This window comes from Poromitra crassiceps (genome assembly GCF_964638095.1).
Source record: "Poromitra crassiceps genome assembly, chromosome: 7".
Classification (NCBI taxonomy): domain Eukaryota; kingdom Metazoa; phylum Chordata; class Actinopteri; order Beryciformes; family Melamphaidae; genus Poromitra; species Poromitra crassiceps.
Genome location: NC_139628.1, coordinates 16,195,250 through 16,219,665, shown reverse-complemented (window position 1 = coordinate 16,219,665; position 24,416 = coordinate 16,195,250). Strand labels below are relative to the sequence as shown.

Below are 24,416 nucleotides of genomic sequence, written 5' to 3'. Positions count from 1 at the left end.
CACTGCACACAGCACGGGAGAAGAAAGTTTTAACTGAAAGAGTTGCAGCTCAAAGCTGGAATAGGTGTCAGAGGGTATCTGCTGACAGTGGAACGTGGATTTAAAAATGGTCGCTAACCCTCCACCCTTGCCGGTGGTCCGAGGGGAATTGAGAAAAGAGCAGTCAGGAGGAAGAAGTTCAGAAAAAGGTGTAAGATCACCAGGTTGAAGCCAGGTTTCTGACACGAACATAAAATCCAACTCCCGAGAGGTGAAAAAGTCATTTAGCACAAAAGTCTTGTTTGTTAGTGACCTAGCATTTATCAGGGCCATTGAGAGATTTAGCTCTGCTACAGTGGCCGTTGATGCGGCACGTCTGAGCGGGCGAAGGTTGGTGTGATCGGCGCCACATCTGCGGGCTTGTGATTGCCAGGGAGGTGGAATAGGGGTTCTGGGAGTGATCTGAACTGGGATATGGTGTAATGTAGCTACAGATTGCAGGGAGGAATGGACTGGTGGATGCGATACCAGGGGTGGGTGATAGGGGGAGCTAGTGCAGGAGATGGCCATCGCACTGACCAAAGATGTGGCAGATGAGGAAGAGTGCTGGAAGTGGTCAGTAGACAGTCATGCGCTTGGGATGGACAAAACCGCATGCTGGATATTGCATAGCAGCATTTGGCTACCAGACTTGTTAGGGTGAATCCCATCTCTATTAAACAGAGAGGCGCGGTCCCAGAATAAGTTAAAATTATCAATAAAATACAAGCTGTGGGAACTGCACACTGATTTAAGCCAGGTGTGCAAATGGAGGATGCGGCTAAAACGTTCCGACCCTCGGCCGAAACAGGGAATGGGGCCACTGATAAAAATGGTCTTTCCGCTGCTCTTTAAAACGTTAAAAAGGAGATTAAAATTATTTTCGGTGCTCACAGACTCATGCCGGGATGCGACATTTGACCCTACATGGACGATTATTCGTGTTATGGAAGATGAAAGAGAGGGTAAAAGGACAAGGAGTTTGTCTACAATAACGGGGACTGTGGCACCAGGGAAGCAGTGTGTGATTGCGTTAAAAAAGCGGATTCCCCTCACTATCGAGTCGCCAATGATTAACGTGGTGGGAGGGAAAAGAGGACATGGAGGAGAGTCGGCAGTCTGGACAGTAATGTAATTTGGTGACGAGGAGATGGTGGCTGGCTTGGGATCGGTTTTCTGGTGCTGGGGAGGACCCCCAGTCCGACTGATGACAGCTGACATCAGCATTTTGCGGCGGGCGGAGGAGGACGTTGACGCCCGTCGCCTTTGCCCCTGGCCAGAGGTGGACTGGACCACTGCCTGATCAGTGCTGGCTCCAGGTGGAAAGTTGGCAACGGCACCAGTTGTCATCTCAGCCGGGGAGATGGAGGCAGGGTGGGGGGTGAAATTGATTGAGCCAAGCCGAGAGAAGGGGGCGTGTCGCTGGGAGCGATGGTCGACAGCCGAGGGGGACAGATTGGACATGGCTGGAGGGAGAGGAGTGTTTGGTGGGTCATCGGACTCCGGAGACACAGGGGGCATATTGTGGTCAGGAAGTGGAGGAAAATCATGGATGTCCAGAATGGAATATTTATTGCTGGTGGTGAGCTGGGGGACAGGAGGTGGACGGGAGCGAGAGCGGAGATTCTTACAATGTTTTCCCCGACCGGCCGTTGTCCAAGGCACTGACTGGACAGGTGTGGAACTGGCCGGGGGCGGGGCTTTGGGCTTAGCACCCAAGTTGGCCCAGCGGTCAGTAGCCTCCAGGGACAGGACAGTTGAGTCCAGCTCACCCACAGCTGAAGTGGCGACAACTGGGCCCACCGAGACCACGGAGTCTGTTGAGTCAGCCCCGAGGACAGAGGTGACGGCAGCGGGCGGGCAGGCGGAGATCAGCGAGTCGAGGATCAGTTCTTCGTCCCTGAGCTGATACAATGTGGAGATTCTTCCTTCCAACATGGACACTTTATGGATCAGACGGAGACAGCTGTCGCAGCCAGATGGTGAGGTAAGTGAAGGCATGATGGTGGTTGCAGCTGCCGGGCAAAAGCCGTTGGCTCGTACCCGCTGGTGTTGCTGTTTTTTGGGATGGATCGGTGCCTGTTCTTCAGCTAGCTAGCAGGATGTTGCTATGTTATCGGTTAGCTTCAGGCTGATAGCAGGGAGCGCCAACCAGCCTTGCCGCCGGCTATTCCTGAGAATGTGTCCGCTGATCACTACCTCAGGTTGCAGACCCGGGCTGAAAACGAGCCCCGCTACAACCCAAGGCAGGCTCTTTACAAGGTTAGAGAGTTCCAGGCTCTGGTTGATCAGAGATTTCCTGGCTCTAGAATGTAGATGTACCGGGAGCTACTGATAGCACAGCTAGCTAACTGGCTAGCTGTCAGCCACTAGCCACGCTCGACATGATTAAAAGCAACTGAGTAGACTTATAAAAGGCGTAAAACTGGATTGGAGTAATTGTGGATGCGTATAAAAGAAAGGGGACCCGCGTCATCTCTGCTTTCTACCAAGCTTTGGGGGGGAGTAGGGGTGACACAACCCTCTACATAAAAGAGAAGTGGGAAAAAGAGCTACAGATTCAAATAACAGAAGAGGAATGGTATATAATGTGTGAGGTGCAATGCACATCCACAAACTCACTTATATGGAGAGAATTTTGTTGGAAAAACTTAACTCGCTTTTTTATAACACCCAAAATAAAAAGTAGGCAACTCGCCGCACCTCAACAATGTTGGAGGCTGTGTGGGAATGAGGAGGCCGATCACTCACACATTTTCTGGAACTGTACAAAGATAAAGCGGTATTGGGGAAATGTCAATGTTGTGATTAAACATATTTTGGGTTATCCCATCCCAAATACATGTACTGTGATGTATCTTGGTAACATTGAACATGTTGTGATGAGGGAGGACCTCTACTTGACCAAAGTCTTACTCGCAGCTAGTAAGAAGGCTATTACAAGAAACTGGCTAAACGCAGACACCCCAAAACAGGGGCAGTGGTTGGAAATTGTTCGAGAGATCTTTTCTATGGAGAAACTTACATATTTTTTGAGAATCAAAGAGGATGTTTTTGAAAAGAAGTGGATAAAATGGAACATTTATGTGAGACAGGACACCGACTAAATTAATGCATAATCAAAGTAACTGAACGAATGTACGAATTTAAGAATATATCTGGACACTTAATGTGATTTTCTTTTGGTTATATGTGTCAGTTTTTGTTTGAAGGTTTGTTTGTTTTGTTTTGTATTGAGGCCGATGCGTGGCTGCTATATTGTTTTGTTCATATCTATGTGAAAAACGAATAAAAATTTGAGTGAAAAAAAAAAAAAGGCGTAAAACTGGAATGGTTAAAAACACACTAAACAATAAGAGCAGCAAGCGATCGTTGTAAAACCAGTTAAACTCAGAGTAAAAGTAAATAAAACAGATTGACAATCTTGTCTCTGTAGTACGTCCTCACGCTGCTCACGTCTGCTCCCTCACCGCTTCCTTGTTGTGCGCCGATCTTAAAGAGATCTTGGTATCGGCGCTACACGCAGCCTCAACCATTACAACCACGCCTTTTAAGCGTAAAATTATGCACCGTCATGCTCATTGGATAAGTGCAATAAACGAATCGCACGCTTGCCTTTTAAGCTCCAATTCCAGTGGTCCAGCAAAGCCAGACAAAAGCCAAGCGCTCTGCCCCCCCCCCCCCTCCCTTCATCCAGTCTGTCTGTCTCCATAGCCTATATAGGCTATTATTCCATATTATTATGCTTCTCAAACCAATCTAACTGCAGTTTAAATACTGCAAGCATGTAAATACGCTACACTATAGCAAGATCAAAGTGAAAATAATGTTCTAAAGGCATCAGCTAGAAAAATATAGCCTATCCCTATATGATGAGATTAATAGATAGGTGAAAGTTTGTCCAGAAAGATATCGTTTTCTCTCCCCTGCTAGGATGGTAGGATATGCACATAAATATAGCCTACATTATGTAAAGTCATTGCATAAATGTGTTTTTATTGTAAAACTAAAATGTGAAGTAGAGCCAATTTATTGGAGCGGACATCACAGTAGGACATGACAGAAGCGCGTTACGCTGTCACTTATCTAAATCACGTTAAATCGACAAGAGATATATATAGCCCCAATATGACATAGATGTTTCACATAGGGTGGTGTTTTCATTTCGATGTTTTATTTGGTCCAATATTGAAATGTTCTACAATTGCAGGTTGTGTTACCATTACACATTATTTAGATCCTCCCTTAACTCATTGAGTGCCAGCCACTTTTGGAGAACGGACGCTCCCAGTGCCAGAGTTTCAGAGCGTTTTCAGTGATTTCTCGAGGCCCTCAGAATATTGTGTGATATTACTATGTAAACACTGAACATGCACAATGAACGATGAGACTCTATTGTATCAGCAGCAAGAAAAAGTTTATTGATATCATTTTCCGTTCTTTAGTTATCAGCCGGAGAAGATAGGTCAAAAACAGCAAAAACACCAGTTTCAACTTAGAAGCTGAGATAATCACTCTTTTGTGTAATTAAACATTTCAAGCACATTCACTGACTCTAGCTAATATTTTCTGATGTGGTGACCTGGTGTAGTTCTGTGGAGCCTGCGTGCCCCACCCCCTTCTCCCCCCCTGAGCTGCAAACTCCTCCCCACAGGCACCCAGTCTATTTTCGGAGCCTCCGTTTTTGCGGGCGGTGCGGCTCACAGCGGCTCACAGCGCGACAGCGCTGCGACAGCTCACAGCGCGACAAGGAAATGCCAAACGGGACTGCAGGTAAAGGTTTGGCCCTTCGGGGTCGGGTGCTGCCTTTCTGGTGGGTAATCGTGTGGAGAAACTATATGCAGACAGACAGATAGAGGCAGAGGAGCTCAGTTGTGTGCGCGGATTGATTGCTGTTGCCAGGCACCGTCAAGCAGCAGCCAGAGCAATCTACATGGCTCTGGGCTGCAGCATGAGCGGTTTCGCTTTGATCACGGCTTTTTCAGGCTGTATTCCTGACATTTCTGTAATCTGGAGAGCACTGTCACCACCTAAGGGTTCTGTAAAATAGGTTAGACACATTCAATAGCTCCCATATTGTAAGACGCGATGTAAGAGGCTTAGATCGACATCCCCCCGTCAAAAAACGCAATTGACGACTTTAGTCGTCAATGGCACTCTACGTCACTAAATGAATTGACGACTAAAGTCGTCATTGGCACTCAATGAGTTAATATAGGTTTTCGGCTCATTTGGTTGCTATTTAGTAGCGAAATGGAGAAGCACAATGCATGCTGGGACATTCACATTGCAGTGAACTTACAACTTCTTTTTTCTATGGGACGTGTTGTGTCTGTCTGAGCGAGGGAGTCAGAGAGAGAGTCGTATTGTGCCTGTCAGACTGATATGAGCAAGAGAGAGGGAGTGACACAGAGAAGGGTGACAGAGGAGAGCCAGAGGAGTGCTCCGCGCAACCGGCGCACTGAATAGGCCTGGTTTTCAAAAGCGCAAAGCGCTAAATTTACGCCAGGTGGGAAGATATCATTACGCCGATATTTAACGCCGAAACGCCCATTCAGGGAGTGCGCCACCCCCATTCGGCCTAAAGCGCATTTGGGCGTAAAGCCATGTTGATATCTTCCCGAGGCAGGCGCAAGGCACGTTTTTCAGCACCGAAGGCCCGTTTTAGCGCCGAAGGCCTGTGGGAGAATAGGGGCCATAGGGCCCTATCATTGCAATCGGCGTAGAAACTGCGTTTAGGGCCTGGTGCAGCGCAGATTAGTGGGTGTGGACCAGCGCGCTCGATATCTTGGTGTCGGCGCTACACGCGGCCTCAACCATTATAACCACACCTTTTAAGCGTAAAATTATGCACCATCAGCTCATTGGTGAAGTGCAGTAAAGAGTCACAAGCTTGCCTTTTAAGCTCCAATTCCAGGAGAAATCCGGTAAAACCAGACAAAGCCAAGCGCTCTGCTCCCCTCCCCCCCTTCATCCCGTCTGTCTGTCTCCATATATAGGCTATTATTCCATATTATTATGCTTCTCAAACCAATCTAACTGCAGTTTAAATACTGCAAGCATGTAAATACGCTACACTATAGCAAGATCAAAGTGAAAAGAATGTTCTAAATGCATCAGCTAGAAAAATATAGCCTATCCCTATATGATGAGATTAATTAGATTGGTGAAAGTTTGCCCAGAAAGATATCATTTTCTCTCCCCTGCTGCATGTAGGATGATGCACATAAATATACCCTACATTATGTAAAGTCATTGCATAAATGTGTTTTTATTGTAAAACTAAAATGTGAAGTAGAGCCAATTTATTGGAGCAGACATCACAGTAGGACATGACAGTAGAAGCGCGTTACGCTGTCACTTATCTAAATCACGTTAAATCGACGAGGGATATATATAGGCCCAGGATGACATATATGTTTCACATAGGGTGGTGTTTTCATTTAGATGTTTTATTTGGTCCAATATTGAAATGTTCTACAATTGCAGGTTGTGTTACCATTACACATTATTTAGATCTACCTTAATATCTATTTCGGCTCATTTGGTTGCTATTTAGTAGCGAAATGGAGTAGCACAATGCATGCTGGGACATTTCACAGGCAGTGAACTTACAACTTCTTTTTCCTATGGGACGTGTGTTGTGTCTGTCTGAGCGAGGGAGTCAGAAGGCTCTTTCACACACAGATCGCGCAAAAATTGCCGTTTAGGAGTCCCGTAAAGCCAGCCGCCTCGCCACAGAAATTGCTTTCACACGAGCCAAGCAGCACGGCCACATTACCGTGCTGCTGTGTACTTTCAGGTGAAATCCCCTGCTCCCGGATTGAAAGGCGAGCGGAGGGATTTCCTGCTCCTCCTAGCCCAAATGTATATTTTCATAGGTTAGTGTAGCCTAGGCTACTGTATGATGAACGAATTCATTCAACAAGACTTCCCTCCTAGTCCGCTGAGCAGGGAGGATAGGTGCACTCGCATGGTGGGCGGGCAGATCGATATGGTGTCCTACTAAAATTGGAACGATACACGACCGCCCGCATATCAAACAGCTGCAGTCTGCATAACGTTCGTCGGGGGAATAACCTCAGACCAACTCGCCACAGACAGCTATAGCCCTCTGAAGCTTATTATTATATCCGTTAATTGTAGCCTACCTACTAATGTCAACATCGTTTGAGCATAAAGCCTAACTGCACGGAGCATTCCTCCTGGCGTCCCTGCAGTCATGATTGTATAGGCTACTTTTTTTACTTTCACTCCTGCATTTTCTTGATACATGAGGTGATTTCCCCTGTCATTTTGTTATGAATGAGCAGACCATTCGCACCTTTTCCGGCTCGCTGCGACGACCTTTCAAGTGGAGGCGGGTTGCCAGGTAACCCGCCGCTGTTACTACCTCCCGTCGCGGGACAAAAGGCGTAAAACAATTGTCCACCAAAGCGCGTTCACGACTTTCACATCGGAGGCGCTAATCCTATTTTCCGTGCATTTTTCGGCTTTCAAGGCCGGTGTGAAAGAGCCTAGAGAGAGACAGAGAAGGGTGACAGAGGAGAGGCAGAAGAGCGCTCCTCGCAACTGGCGCACTGAATAGGCCTGGTTTCAGAGAGAGAGAGAGAAGGGTGACAGGGGAGAGGCAGAGGAGCGCCCCGCTCAACTGGCGCACTGAATGGGCCTGGTTTTCAAAAGCGCAAAGCGCTAAATTTAGTTTAATTAATTTAATTTAAATGTGCGCGTGTCTTCTCGACCCCGTGCTGGCGAAAAGCTCCACGTGTGCTCCAAACAACCCCAGGTGTCTGCCTGACTCATCGATCTCCGCTCCTGGCGTCTTAACTCTTTCCCCGCCATTGATGTGTTTTTACATCATTTATGAGACAACGCTTCCCCCCGTGTTTTCACCGTCATATGATAGATGGTGCTTTTACTCACCTTATGAAATGCTAGAGCACGTTCAGAGTTGCACAGAAGCAACAGTTATTGTCCACTAAAACCAGGAAGCAGAGAAAAGCAACAATCTCCCTTCAGAAAAAGCGAAATAGAACGGCTCCTGGTGCTCAAAGCGCTGCACCAAGTAGTTTTGAGCGAGGCGACGCCTCACACCGTGTACATTTCAGCCATCAGACATGAGCCTCAGACCTCCATCGAGAACCAGAAGCCCCCGGGCAAGGCGAGAGCGTGACCCCCACCTCCGCTCTCTGAGTGCATGGTCAATCTCACCCTCGCTCTGGTGGTATGGTCAAAGTTGTGACCAGAGGCATCTTGTTTGTGCGGAAAGGGAAATCAAATCATATGGGGTGCATTAGTAACACCAGCCAGTATCCGCCATTAGAGACATGTGATTTGGTTTGAATATGACATTTTCCAAAAATGCATTTTTCTCAGCTTTATGGGCACAGACAGACGTTTTCGCTGAACACTAACTACATTCAAGTGTCGATAAGAACAGATGAAGGTAAAATCAAACTCTTTTTCCCTGTGAAAGTAGAGGTTATCTTCCTTCTTTTAGGATATTCAGTGTTTACATATTCATTGAAGAAAATTATATTTTCAGGTGCGACCGCATCTTTGACTGGGTATAGGGAAGATGTAACCTGTTTGTCATTCTCTCTCCCTGCAGTGCCCCTAGCGCTAAACCTGCCGTACTACAACAACAGTGAAGCTTAATAAGTGGGAAAAAGCGATATTCTACATATTAAGGAAATCCTCCTAGACTGACGTAGTTACTATGATCTCCCACCTGAGGTCCTAGCAAGATCGTAACTGGAAGTCAACTTCATGTTCAAAGTCGCAAGGCGGTGGCGTTCAGTGCTATCAGTGTTTTTCAGCTTAGCTGGGCTGTGAGGACACTTTCTGACAAAGTGATATGGTTTACAAGTCCGTGACATCAAACACTTTTCTTTTTGTACATCAGGGTAACAATGTACACTGTAGAAAATGTCCCTGTTAAGCAATCCTTTATTAAGTCCTAGGATCTTCCTTTTGATAAGATAGCTGAAAAAATATTGTTGAACTGAAACAAGTTGCATTGTAACAAGTTAAATTATCTCAAATCTGTTCAGTTATTTGCAAAAAATATATCATAATATGAGATTAAATGGTGTTAAAATCATGTTAAATTACTTATTTTGTCCACATTTTTTGCAGTGTCCTATCTGTGTGTCCTATATAAAGCAACTCACCGGGACGAAATAAATCAAGCTGGTTGGTCATCTCTAGCCTTCACTCTCAACACTTGGGTAAGAATTAAAAAATACTTTACAATGTATTCCTCCGGTCAACCTTAAACATGTTTCTACATTACCCAATGTATGTATTCCAAATTATAACTGAGAATATTCTGAATAACTTGAACAAAGCATCTTAAATTTGTATTTATTAATTTGGAATTAAACATCACATCACTCATTCAAAAGCACAGATGATTCAGATTTTTTTTTAGATGCAACGATCTCATAACTTTCATATTTGATTTACTTTATTCCAGCTTTAATTTTATAATAATTCAGATGTCAATTGATATATTATTTTGGAATATGAAGCATTATGCATGCATTATAATGCATAGATGTGATCTTCATAGAAAGTGTTACCAATGAACTAACTATGAACTATGAACTATGTAACTATGAAAAATATGGCTATGACATGCTAAATTATTTATTAGCCAAAACCTGTTTTTATCATTTCCTAATAATGGTAGTCTTTCTGATTTTTTTTATTATTAGTTATTTCATATACAGTCAGTCTTTGCCATTCTCTATATTTTGCATTTTGTATTGTATATTAATACTATTCTATTTTTAGAAAGGGCGACCACTTCCAAGAGAAAACATGATTACAAATGCAACAATATTTAAATTTAGTAAGTACACTCTAAAATGAAAACAATATGAAAACGATCAATTTTGTCATTTTTTTTAACTGTTTGTCTTGTCTTCTCTGTTTGCTTGTTTGATTTATTTTGAAAAAGTATTGTATATTTTATAATTTAAACAAAAAAAAATTATTATTATTATTATTATTTTTTTTTAACCTTTATTTATACAGGTGAATCACCTTGAGACCTAGATCTCATTTTCAAGTGCGACCATTATTATTGTTATTGTTGTTGTTGGTGTTGGTGTTGGTGTTGGTGTTGTTGAATTATTTTTAAAATGTTGGATCAGTGCCATTCATCTCCAATGCCGCCCCCTAGCGGCACAAAGTTGAGGTTACAGTCACGGACGGACGGACGGATGGAGGGAGGGAGACCGATCCATATTATATTGGCATGGGGATTTATGGTTGGTAAGGTTTAGGCATAAGGAGTGATGATTGGTTACGGTTAGGGTGAAATATCAGGGTACGCCAATCAGAGGTAGAGTAGGGCGGGTCATGCCTTCGCCATGACAGCAAGCTGGGTGTTCATGTGCAAAGGACCGCCGCGGCCCACTATAGCAGTGAGGGTGGGAGAGTGAGAGATTGTGCTGTGCTTGCTATTAACGTTTGCCCAAAATCATTAATTAAATGACCCTCATGTTCGCAGATACATCAATGTCCTTCACTCTGATGTGGATAATTAATTTAAAGTTGAATTCTATATGAAGCTACTTCAATGTCGCTAGAAATAGATAGAACACTGGAAGCGAGACGATTTTACCTTCAAAATAAAAAGCGCTAATTTATTGCTGAGTAGATAAAAACAAAAATAACTGAACAGTCGACTCACTACGGGTTTAAAACTGACATTCCCATTGGAACCTACAGTAGATTAATGAAGACGGGGTAGATAGACAGAAATCGGAGCCTATCTTTAAAAACGCCTTGGGGCTCAGAGCATAGGGGCAGCAGTGTGGACAATAAGGTGCAAACAAAGTGTGAATCCATGTAAAACGGCTTTAGACATGGCCTGAGGGAAGATGGGGCTGAGGGAACATAGGGCTGAGGGAACATAGAGCTCAGGGAACATAGAGCTGAGGGAACAGAGTGCTGAGGGAACATAGTGCTGAGGGAACATAGAGCTGAGGGAACATAGTGCTGAGGGAACATAGAGCTGAGGGAACATAGGGCTGAGGGAACATAGGGCTGAGGGAACATAGTGCTGAGGGAACATAGTGCTGAGGGAACATAGGGCTGAGGGAACATAGAGCTCAGGGAACATAGAGCAGAGGGAACATAGAGCTGAGGGAACATAGAGCTGAGGGAACATAGAGCTGAGGGAACATAGTGCTGAGGGAACATAGAGATGAGGGAACATAGGGCTGAGGGAACATAGAGCTGAGGGAACATAGAGCTGAGGGAACATAGGGCTGAGGGAACATAGAGCTGAGGGAACATAGGGCTGAGGGAACATAGAGCTGAGGGAACATAGAGCTGAGAGAACATAGGGCTGAGGGAACATAGAGCTGAGGGAACATAGGGCTGAGGGAACATAGAGCTGAGGGAACAGGGCTGAGGGAACATAGAGCTGAGGGAACATAGGGCTGAGGGAACATAGAGCTGAGGGAACATAGAGCTGAGGGAACATAGGGCTGAGTTCTTACGAAACAGGAAAAGGGGACACACAATTTACACCAGGGACATGCTGTATTTGAATTCCTTGTGCTTCTGTATTTTTTGATTGATCCCACTCTGTTTCATTTTCTGTGCTCCAGTCATGTTCGTCTACTCAACCGTGGAGTATCCAGGTGAGGAACACCAACCAATGTATCAGTAAGGCGGGGGGGCTTTAGTGTCTATATTTTCATGTAAAGTCTGCATTAAACGACAAATCTGTCATTTCAACTGTACATTGGCTTAGCATGCTGTTAATGTATGCTGTATCTTATGATCATTTCTAGTGCTGCCTGGTAAAACAGTAACATAATGTCTGCTGTCCACCGAAGTCCCACGTAGAAAATACATCCGTTGCTGCATTCTAGAATAGACTTTCAACATGGGTCGTCCAGCTGAGTGTGTTATCAATATGAATAACGAAATGTATTGCACATAAGGTCCGTGTATTTGGCGGCCATCCGTTTTTCGTTTTGAAAAGAGGAAACGAAAAACAAAAAACAAGTCGTTTCCTGTTTTTTCTTTGATAATAGAACCTTGGAGACACCTGCAGCGAGACCAGGACTACTCGGAGCTTCTTGACATTGCAAGAACCCAGCTCCCTCTCCGAGCCACACCTAAGAATAAGAATGTTATCATAGTTGGTGGTGGGATGGCTGGGCTGACTGCTGCCTTTCTACTAGCGAATGTCGGGCACAGGGTATGTTTGTTTGTACTTTATTTATCCAGGGGAGTCTCACTGAGAGCAATGCTCTCTTTTTCAGGAGCGCTCTGTTCACATAGAGCACGGCAGGAAGGAGTCCAGAAGTAGCATGGAAGGCGGAAGTCCTGGACTTCCTGGATCCTACGGGGAAAAGTCAATGGGGTTTTAGAATAGGGATTTCACTTAAATGCATCAAATCAGGTCTGTGGTTAACTATTTGGGTTCAGCAGGATAATCTTCACGAATGTGCATCACTTTTATGAACCCAAATTACCGCTCCCATAAACTTTTGTTAAACGACAGACCTTATTTTATGCATTAAGTCAAATCCCCATTCTAAAACCCTATTGACTTTTCCCCATAGAATCCAGGAAGTCTGGGACTTCCGCCTGTCATATGTCATCCCTGCGGTACTCTATTGAGACACACATTCATACCTCAAAGCTGCCCAGTACAACCACAATCTGATCTGCTGTCTACTGGGCGGTTTCGCTGGGGCGGTTGGGGCGCCTAGGTGGTGGTGGTGATGAGGGAGGGCAGGCGCTGCCTTTTTCGCTTTCGCCACCCAGATTTATCCTGCCGGTCCATGGATTGAACCAACGACCTTCCAGTTACAGGTTCGCTTCTCTAGCCGTTGGGCCACCACTGCCCTGCAGCTTGCCCGCTGCGTGCCTCGCATACGCAGCTCGGCCGCTACGCGGCCTCGCCCGCAGTGCGGCTGCTGTGTGGGCTCACCTGCTCTATTGGCATGCGCAGCGAACAATTGCCCAACTTCACATAACTTATGACTCACTGATGACATCACAATTGCTTGAGTGACCATCACTGATCGCATCATGGAGTGCTTGAGTGAAATCACTCAGCGCACAATTACTTTGCATCATTAGTCGTGTTTCCATTACTCTCAGAAATGCGCAAAATCTATATATCGCAACAGAAAGTGGGTAATGGAAACACGTGAATTTCGAAAAACCTCCCAAATATCGCAAAAAGTTTTTTCGCTCTCATGAGGTGGTTTTTCAGACGTGTCGATATAGAAGTTTATCGCAAAAGTGTAATGGAAACACATTTTTCGCATTTGCACGTCATGTGACCCATATTATCCCTTGGAAAAGGAGCGGAAAATAAGTTTGGTAAGTAAGGTTCGATAGCCGTGTCAAAACCTCCGCAGCAAGTGGAAAACTTTGAAGCAACGCTACCTAGCAGAAAGACGAGTGTTATGCAAAAGCGTAGCCGGGCAAATTAGATAATGTTTAATGGCAGAAATCGGTCCATGGTGACAGCAGGCTGCCTGTGTGCGCGCATTTGGCACAGCGGCGAGATGAGAGGATGAAAAGCACACACTGGTGCGGTGGTGCTGTCTGAAGTGAATACAGTGACTGTGAGTAGGCTAATACATTGCACACGTTTCAGGTGCAATTATAGAACCAAATCAGCCTTTTCCCCCCTCCATCTCTAAATCGGACCAGTTGTAGGCTATTAGGCTACCTTTTTTCCTCTGCCTGTCGCGCTGACTGCATTCACGCAGCCAGCAACATTTTGCGACTCATTTTCTTTTGAATTGATAATCAGGCTCGTTTATATGCATTGTAACTTCATGTTGGGATTTGCATTGACCATTGGTTGGATTTGAGCATGCAGGGGACGGGATATGGGGCAGAAGATCCCCGTGCGTAATCACTGTGGCAGCTGCTGCAACGGGGAATCACTCAAACGCAACTTCAATGGAAACGCCTACAAGTCGCAATTGTACATTGTCGAAGTTGTAGAAATATCGCAATTCTTTTGCGAAAAACTGTAATGGAAACACAGCTAATGATGACGTCAGGGAGTGAGACGAGCGCTTTAGTGCCAGATTGCTCCAAAATGTCCACTGGATTATTCCATATTTGATGTGGACAAAGCATCTCACTGTTCTCTACTGGGAAATAAGCAGATAGCAGCATAACACTATAATGGAAAAGGACCAGTAGTGAGAGAAAAGTAGAGACAGCACATTGATAATGTCATAGACACTGTTAACATCATAAGTGAAATCACAATTGCTCGAGTGACCATCACTCATGACATCATCGAGTGCTCGAGTGACATGATGATTGTGACATCATCAGTGACATCATTACTGACAAAGAGCATGACAAATCTCACAATATGGGACAGAAATTGCAGAGAAAAAGACAGACAGAGCCCACTTACTCATCACATACATCATGGAGTGCCCGAGTGACATCACTGATGACAAATTACTGACCAAGATCATCACAAACCTCACAATGTGGGACACAAATTGCGGGCCAAAAACGCAGACAGGACCCACTTACTCCCTTTTATATAAGGATTAGAGTCGATAAAACATAAAACCACTTAACACGTTCACTGCCAATGACGAGTTGAGTCGTCAAACACAATCCAACCGTTCACTGCCAATGACGAGTTGAGTCGTCAAAAAATAATATATTTTTTTTGACGGTGCTACGTGGATCAATGCCCCCCGCGTCTCCTATGGAGATATTGGAAGTATTGAATGTGTATAATCTATTTTACCGACCAGCTAGGTGGCGACGGTGCTCTCCCGACAGAGAGAAAGTCAACCAAAAGCAGCCGCCTCCCGCGGCTGCTTCCTCCATTCTCAAGGAAATGGCTTGGCGATTTTACAGTCATCAGTCACCAGACTCGCCCGAGAGCGGCCGCGCCAGCAGCAGCACACGGGGGATTGCAAATTTGCATAATAGATTATGGGTGAAACACACTTTGAAACGCCCGCAGAAAGGCCAGAATCGCACGCATTCCGAAAACCCAGAAACGAAATGGACTGGGTGGGCAGCATAAAGCCTAGAGTCGCACGGGGCTTCATCGGGGCTCTCAAACCCAAGAGACGAGTGAGCCCTATCCACACTCGCTGCCAGGGAGGGAGGCTGCTCAAACTCGCAGCAGCAGCAGCAGCAGCAGAGCACTCGCTTGTGACAAACGCAGGCTGAAAGCCACCAGACACGCCCACGGGGGGAGGAGTTTGAAGGAGAGGGCGTTCGGAACTATATTGTTTGGATGTCTGATCTCTCACTGATGCCAAAAATAAATGGTTAAAGTGACTGTTCTGCCTGTTTGATTGAATTTCACAAAACTGCGATTATCTCAGCTTTCACTCTCAGACGCTAAAACCATGCTGTACTCAACGGCTAATATCTACATAACTACTAACTCTACAAACTAACTCTTTTAGACAGAGAAAGCACACATTCTATTAGTACTTTTGTGAACTTTGTGTTCACAAACTCCAAGCAGAAAAGAATCCTCGGCTCTTGTAAAATGAGCCATAATCCTCAAAAAACGGCTTGGCAGAAGCTACCTACAGCAAAAAAAAAAAACGGCTGGCAGTCAATGTGTTAATATGATCAAATCTTTTTATTATAGTTGAATTGTAAAAGTAGAAACCAAGGTAGATTTACATTTGGATTGATGTGATGTGATCTGATGTGATCTGATGTGATCTGATCTGATCTGATGTGATGTGATCTGATGTGCAAGGTAACCATACTAGAAGCAAGTGGTCGTCTTGGAGGACGAGTTCAGACCTACAGAAATGAAAAGGAGGACTGGTATGCAGACTTGGGGCCTATGAGGCTCCCAAGTTTCCACAAGTGAGTATTCATATTATTCCCATGGTGTCACAAGCATTTTGCTACCAATGTGGTACTACAACACACACAGCTCATTGGCTGTTTGTTTCACTTGATTGTAATCACCTGTTAATTGATTACAATCACCTGTTATTTTCCTACCAAGATGGTTGTGTGGTGATTTAACAGAATACTATCAATAGGTGCTCTCCTGTATCAGTGAGAGCCATCATAAATCCATATATTATTAAATTATCTTTAGAAATGTAATTGAGCATGTGATGAAACTAAAAGTTTATGCAGTTTGGAACCTCTGTTCATTGTAATTTAGAATGAATTTAATATGATTATTGTGATCTTCAAACATTTGAAGAACTGAGTATTTTAAATCTGCATAATAAACAACGCTAATATTTATGACCATGTGTCAATCACCAGAATTGTCCGAGCATTTACCAGCAGACTGAATGTGAAGCTGAATCCATTCATTCAGACTGACGGAAACACATTCTACCTGGTAAACGGGCTGCGGCCGTTGAAGACTTCCTCAGTGATGAAGAACCCAAACCTCCTGAAATACAAGACGGAAGAGGGGGAGAAGAACAAAACAGCTCATTGCCTCTTATTCAAAGCTCTGAAAAAGGTTTGTATAGACTAGAGTCAAAGTGCAACGTCACTTCCTGCTTCAGCAATGTAGCAGAGATGTTCATCCGCCATTTATTTTCCCATAGACATTTCGTAAAATGCTTAGAAAAATAGTTTTACTTCATCAAACCAAACGGTTCAGATTAAGAAACAGGAGAGACCACATAACATTTAACTCGGACCAAAACGTTAAGAAATCGCAGATTTAAAGAAAATATTGTTTCTCTGTTGTTGTTTTTTAGTTTTGGTCGGAGTCTCCCGATTCAAAATATAGCTGAATCATTTGGTTTGACAAAGTATAACTATTTTTATAATCATTTTACGAAATGTCCATGGGAAAATAAATGGCGGATGAAAATCTCTGCTACAGTGCTGAAGCAGGAAGTAGGTGGTCACTTTGCCTCTCTATAGACAAACATGAATACATTGTGTACAAAAGCCATAATCAGATCAGAATCACTTTTATTGCCACAATATTGCATATTACACATTACACGTTAGCCTACATAATAAGGAATTTGTCTTAGTGTAAGTATGCATCTAGTGGTCATATATTCAGAGAAAATATGTAAAAGACAAAATCATCAATAATAATAATGTAGCCTACTGTTTGCATTTTGCAGGTGATATTCTATTTGAAAATGTATGGTGTCGAAGCCACGATGAAGAAGTATGACCATTACTCTATACAGGTAAAGAGATACAGCACATCTCCACATGTGATCTTTTTAACAGTGGAGTGGCTATTTGTCCTTTATTTGATAGTAGCCTATGCGCTAGACAGTGACAGGAAGTGATAGTATGTGTTAGACAGAGACAGGAAGGCAGAGAGGGAGAGAGTTGAGGACATGCTGCAAATGACCGCAGGTCGGATTCGAACCTGGGTCAGCTGGGTGAGGGACTAAGCCTTTACCCGTCTGTACTTAACAGAGGAGAAAGTTGGTCAGAAGAACAGAAATAAGGCGGGACATCTCCAATCACCTGGCTCTGTTTTGTTTACCTGTATCGTGATTGGTCGAAGACCATCAAACAACACTGGCCAGTGCATGTGAGAGGTGTACAATTGCTGGGTCTAAAATAAAGAGCCAGCAGTGGGTTGCACCAGCTGTGCGCAGTGACGGCGATAAACCGGGGCAAGGGGGGTCTAAAGCCCCCTCGCAAATTGCTGTAGCCCCAGTTAAGCCCCCTCAGGTGTAATTTGAATAATCTGGAAAATGATTCAGACTGTAAAGCATTATTTTGGAAACAGCTATGAACTTGCAAATCCTCTACATAATAAAATTAAATATAACAATTGTTCTTTGTAGTGTCTGTTTCACATTACAATTTAAAAGCTCATGAACACACCAAACAACATGAACAAGTTTAGAATCTGAAAGGGTAAAATCCGAAGAGCACTTGAAGTTTCTACCTGAAAGCTGGAGCACTTGAAGGCAACATTAGTCTGCCTGTCAGGGCAGACAGTGAAACTGAAAGATGCTACCATGGCCATGTTACGTTTTCTGAAAAGAATTGAGAAACAAAACGTAAATCCAGATCCTGTCGCCATCGAGGACGAGGAGGACAAAGAAAAAGATAGAGATAATGATGTGTGCTGTGTGCTATACTGCTTTTATTGAGGAAAAAACGAGAACCTATTGTATAGTAAGTAACTCTGTCGAAGTCATGAAACTTGATTATTTTCTTAGCACCCTCACAGATTGGTTTAGCCCCGCTTTAGCACCGGTAGAGAACTCATCTCGGCGCCGTGCCTGGCTGTGCGTAAGTTGAAACGTAACCTAGTTTGAGCATAAAGTCTCACTAAGTCCGAGTTTACGCACTACTAAGATATATGGGTTGCACCAAGTGAAATAGTTACAACGTAGGCATAACTTAGAACTTAAATTACCATGGCGCAGCATTGTTTTGCGTCGGGAACGTGTTCTCCATGATAAATTATACCCTTTGATATTTATGACTCACGCTTTGGTGTTCCACAAGCTGTGTCACTGCATACAAATTAAAATAACAGCAACAATTTAGCGAGGCAGGATGGTCGTAAATTAGCCTACAATGCATGAAGAGCTCACAGATAAACGTTAACAGTAGCCTATTATGAACCTATACGTGTAATGTAATATAAATGAACGTTACTCAATAACGTTCTCATTTGGTTAGTGTTGATGAAATATGAAAGCACTAACTTGCGGTGGGCAACATGTCCGACTGTTTTCATTCCACTTAATTAAACAATGGTGAATAAACACCGTTTCCACCGTGCTTTTCACAGATTGGTCAGAGATACTGTACACGACACGTCATTTTCTGCGACAGTATTTTGGCCTGTGTGAGGTTTAAGGACTACTAGTTAAGATGTACCTTACGTCTCCGTGGTGCAACTAAACAAAGACACAACTTTAGTGTCAAACTGTTTGAACGTAGCAGTTAATGTGGACTTTACACCCTAACTTAAGAGACAACTTACGTTCAGCTGGTGCAACAGGCTGCTGCTGGTCTCCTACCTGCTCTATTTGAAAAGCCGCTTGGGATAACTCTTGTTATGATTTGGCGGTATATAAATATTAAATTGATTGATTGATTCATTGATTACGGATAGGGATGAAACAGAGCAGTACTGCACACACACTCACACATTTGACTCTCTACTGCCCACTAGTGGATGTATTGCGTAACATGATACCAATGTGAAAGATAATGGAAGTATATGTGGGCAGTGACGGTTACACCGTTTGAAATGGACGCATTTATTTCCGTATGAAAATGGAGCATAATTGGGCCTTATGTGAGGCTGTAATCTGAAGTGATGTGATAGGACCAGCATTCAATAACTTCTAGAATGTAAGTGGTCATTTTGACCTTAGATTCCAAACTCTATAATCTTTCACGATAAATACCCAATTGAGAGATTAATGCATTTATAATAGGTCTAGAACCCTGGGAAATTCAGTGAGGTCAAAATGACCGCATATGGTCTTTCTAGGTAAAATTTTTATTTTCTTTGTTTTTTGTGTAATTGATATAAAAAATATTTTAAATGACAATACAGACACTCTCCAAAGTGATGTGATGATTTTTAACAGGACTATCTCTGAAGTGATGTGATGATTTATAACAGGACTATCTCTGAAGTGATGTGATGATTTTTAACAGGACTATCTCTGAAGTGATGTGATGATTTTTAACAGGACTATCTCTGAAGTGATGTGATGATTTTTAACAGGACTATCTCTGAAGTGATGTGATGATTTTTAACAGGACTATCTCTGAAGTGATGTGATGATTTTTAACAGGACTATCTCTGAAGTGATGTGATGATTTATAACAGGACTATCTCTGAAGTGATGTGATGATTTTTAACAGGACTATCTCTGAAGTGATGTGATGATTTTTAACAGGACTATCTCTGAAGTGATGTGATGATTTTTAACAGGACTATCTCTGAAGTGATGTGATGATTTTTAACAGGACTATCTCTGAAGTGATGTGATGATTTTTAACAGGACTATCTCTGAAGTGATGTGATGATTTTTAACAGGACTATCTCTGAAGTGATGTGATGATTTATAACAGGAGTATCTAGTGGAGAAGGGGGGCCTGAGTGCAGGAGCTTTGAAGATGATCGGAGAGATCTTAAACCTGAATGGTCGGTTTTACACAGCACTGACGGAGTTGCTGTATGATGAAGCAATTTTCAATGGTATCACCAGGTACACAACAACTACAACTATCAGATTTGTAGTCATAATAACATTTCTATGTTTATTGGAGAAAGCCTATTGGATCTTTCACGTAGGGCAGTTTGCTCATCGTTTATTACAACTATAACTAGTTTCAGACCGACCAGACGCAACCGACTGAGCGAAGCTCCAGGGTACCAAGGGACCCACTCATCCGGCCCGGTTGCTTTTTTCCCTTCTGTGTGGCACTTAGCAGCAGTACAGTGTAGCTGTTTTCATCCACCTGCATGGCGTGTCCTCAGTAACGCTGGTAACTAACATTAGCGGTGTGTCCTCAGTAACTTTGGTAACATTAGCATTCACTTTACTTTTCTTTGAAATGTTGACATTACTAATGGGGGGGAATCAGATATGTTCTGCTGCTTGCTGCTACTGTGTCAAGTTATGGCGCATTTCCACCGCTGGTATCAACGCGGCCCCGCACAGCTCGTCTCGCTTTTTTGTTTCATTCCACCGATCAAAAACGTGGACAGCCCGGGTTGAGTCGGGGTTGAGTCGTGCTGCTTTTGGTCCCTGCTCTGTTGAGGTTCCAGGGCTGTGGACCCGGTACCATACGGTGACGTGAAAACACTGCAGACGACTGATTGGTCAGGCAGAATCATGTTTACTGTAGGCATCTACTGTCAATGCTGGATACCAGTTTAGTGGGGCTTACCTTCTCTTCTGTTATTTCCAGAAGTTATTTCTTTTGTGTTGCTGCCTTCGGCTCTGGTGAAATTAAATCGATCTCCTTGCTCAGCTTTAACATGACGGTGGTTTTCAATTGTTTTGAGAGAGAAAAAGTCCGCTAGGCCGCAGGCGGGGGTTTAGCAAAGCCGCGGTCTTGCCTGGTGAGAGGCCGCCAGGGTAGATTTGTAGATTGTCAGATTTGCCCATGTACACTGTAGGTCATTTAGAGGCACCAGTATTTCATAATCAGTTTAAAAGTTCTGTGTATGGATTTAATTTTAACGTTATACATTATAGCCTACTTCGGCTATGGGCGGAGGGCAGATATGCAGTCGCTATGACGACCAGGTGTGGGCGGAGGCGAGTAAATTTGTTATGGAAACAGAGTCTATATCAAGTAGAGCCAAGTAAGACCAGATCGAGTAGAGCTGTACTGTGCTGTTAAATGTGGTGGAAATGAGCCATTAGTGTCAAGTCACAGACGTGAAGCGGATTTGGAAGACCCGTTCCATGAGGATTTGTTTCACAATGAAAGCACTCCTCAATAAATATATATTTTCAAACATAGTCTTTTTTAACACATTCTACCCATATTTATAAAACAGTTTATACTTTGTTTTTAATTTAAAATGTTGTTATCTGCATCAAAAAAGATGCAGGGACTGAACCACCACCAGGGGGGGCTGCAACAACCTCAGCACTCACCTTCCTGCACCCATATGGATATGGGTCCATATCAAACCCAGGCAAACGGGAGGCCTCCCCTGGCATTGAATGGCCAGACTCTCCGGGGGGCCACGAAACACAGTAGCTCACTGACCAGGGAACTGACTCAAAAGCGATTGAGTGAACATGGTTCTCATTCCTGAGGCTGTGGTGCTCTCATGCTTGACTGAAGCAGAACGTGACAGTGTCACGGTACCTATATGCTATATGCGACTATTACATGCTTTGGCATGATACTGGGCTGGGTCGCTGCACTAGCGCCTCCTCTGGTCAGTCAGGGCGCCTGTTTGGGGGGAGGAGAACTCACGCGCTACATGCCGGTGATACTCCTCAATGTCAGGTAAAAAGAAGCAGCTGTGACTGCACATGAATAATGTATCGGAGGAAGCATGTGCTAGTCTACAACTCTCCCCAGATCGGCAGAGGGGGGTGGAGCAACGACTGGGAGAGCAGGGGGAATAGAGAGGCGCAGGAATGAGTCCGGAAGTATACTTCCGGGTTCTTCAGTGGAAAGGTCTATGGGATTTAACATGGGGGTTAAGTGACTTCATGAAATGACCACTTTTACAGCACAATACGTCTACAATATGACTAAGATTGACATCTAATTGGACAATCTACCACTTGTTTTGTTGTTGTTGTTGTTGTTTTTTACCAGCTTCTCTGAAGTGACAGGAGGGTTTGACAATCTGCCCAATGCCTTTCATAAGGCCTTGGAAAAGCTGCATGCTGACATTCGCCTTAACGCTACAGTCAAGTGCATCCGACGCGTTCGTGATGGCGTTATCGTGAAATACTACAACATCTCATCTGCTGATTGGATCAGTCATCGAGCTGATGTCGTCCTGGTGACTGCCACAGCCAAAGCCACCATGTTCATCGATTTCCAGCCTCCTCTGTCCCTCAAGAAGACATACGCTCTGAGGTCGGTCCACTACACAAGCGCCACCAAAGTCATCCTCAGCTTCAGCGAGAAGTTCTGGGAGAGCGACCACATCAAAGGCGGAAGAAGCATCACCGACCGGCCCTCTCGTTTCGTCTACTACCCCAGCCACAATTTCACCAACAAAACGATCGGCATCCTCGTGGCCTCCTACACCTCTAGGGACGACTCAAGCCTCTTCCTGGGGCTGAGCGACGAACAGCTGAAAGAAGTGGTTCTAGATGATTTGGTGAAAATCCACAATGATGTCAGTATCAGGTCTCTCTGCACAGGAGTGGTGGTGAAGAAGTGGAGCACGGATCCTTACAGCCTGGATGCGTTCGCTTCCTTCACACCATATCAACATGTTCAGTTTGCCAAAGAACTGTTTAGAAGTGAAGGCAGGGTGCACTTTGCCGGGGAGCATACAGCCTTTCCTCATGGCTGGATTGAGACCGCCATGAAATCTGCAATCAGGGCGGCCGAGGCAATCAATAAGCAGTGGAAGAAGTACTGAAAGTTTGTACTCAAGTAGAAGTACTGTTACCTTACTGAAATGTTACTCAATTACAAGTAAAAGTACTGGTGTTAAAAATATACTTAAGTACAAGTAAAAAGTACTCTTCTAAAAAACTACTCAGAGTATTAGTTACTTTTTTAACCATCGATTTTTAATAGCAGGCTGTCACAGGCATTCACTTGAAACGGGAGATCCATGTAGAAAATACATTATACACTTTCAACAAAGCATATTTCTCTAATAAATGATATGAATGAAAGATCAATGCTTCTTAGTATCAACAGGGAGCAAAACCCTAAATAACTGAAAACTGGTGGGTGGGAGGGGTCTGTCAGTCACACCTGCTTTGCTCGCCCCCCAGATGTTATTCATTTTTAATAATACTGGTAAGCATTTGACTCTTAAAGAGGACAGGAAACATTTGATCATATGAATCTAGTTAATTTGCATGTCACCTCAGAGAAGACATGCAGGACACTGCTTTCAAGTCTGAAATGTACCTAGATTTGCTAGAAGGATGAATATTTCAATCTTTTTTTTTACAGAACTGTTTTTTTATTGCCTAACTGTGAGTCTGTGACCGTTTTATTTCGAACAAAAGGATTAGCCTCGCCTCCAATAAACAAAAACTGCTGATGCTGTTGCTGTGCATTTATTTGAAAAGGAATAGGGCCCACATGACATGCAAGTAAAATAATCAGCAGCACAGACAACAGCACTCAGCAGCACTTTTTCCAACAATAAAGAAAATAAATGTTATTCACATACCGAGTAACTGTTATCCTTACACTACTATGATTTGTTTCCAGACTTTTCAAGATGTGCTCTGTACTGATAACGAACCAGTGGAAACAACTATTATGAAATTAATGGTTGTATTTTAATTGAAATATTTGCTTTGATTGAAACAAAAATCTTGGCATTCGTATTTTTGTATAGCCTAATAAGCTGTTAGGAGTTAAACAGGTCATAATTCCCTCTCTCAATTTTATATTGCTGTGAAAACACATTTATTGTGCACTGCAAACTATTTGGGCTTATTTTTATTGTTTTTTTTACGGAATACACATTGAATATCCACACTGGGTAGACTAGCCTCTATACCTAATATATACAATCAATGGTCTATCCCCATGCATGGTCACCTATTAGGCTACATTGCAGCCTGCCCTCCAAATATGGTCGGACAACGGTACATGTCATGACGTGTCACAGAGCAGGACACATGGCACAAGGAACTTTCATCACTGCCTGAGACCGCATATTTTGGGATTATTTTATCAAGTGGATTATGTCAACGAACGGGATTTGCGTGGCGTCCGTGGACAATGCA

The 24,416-nt window shown here is 43.7% G+C and overlaps 1 protein-coding gene across 1 annotated transcript; it reads left to right on the top strand.

Annotated features, from left to right (window-relative positions):
• Positions 1-1,954: 1,954 nt before the first annotated feature.
• LOC310779442 (L-amino-acid oxidase-like) lies at positions 1,955-23,080 on the top strand (the record flags this gene model as incomplete). The annotated part of the gene is made up of 4 exons (XM_083639975.1): positions 1,955-2,005; positions 2,143-2,280; positions 20,080-20,216; positions 22,300-23,080. The coding sequence occupies 4 exons, from the start codon at positions 1,955-1,957 to the stop codon at positions 23,078-23,080; spliced, it is 1,107 nt and encodes a 368-aa protein (XP_083496101.1).
• Positions 23,081-24,416: the final 1,336 nt, after the last annotated feature.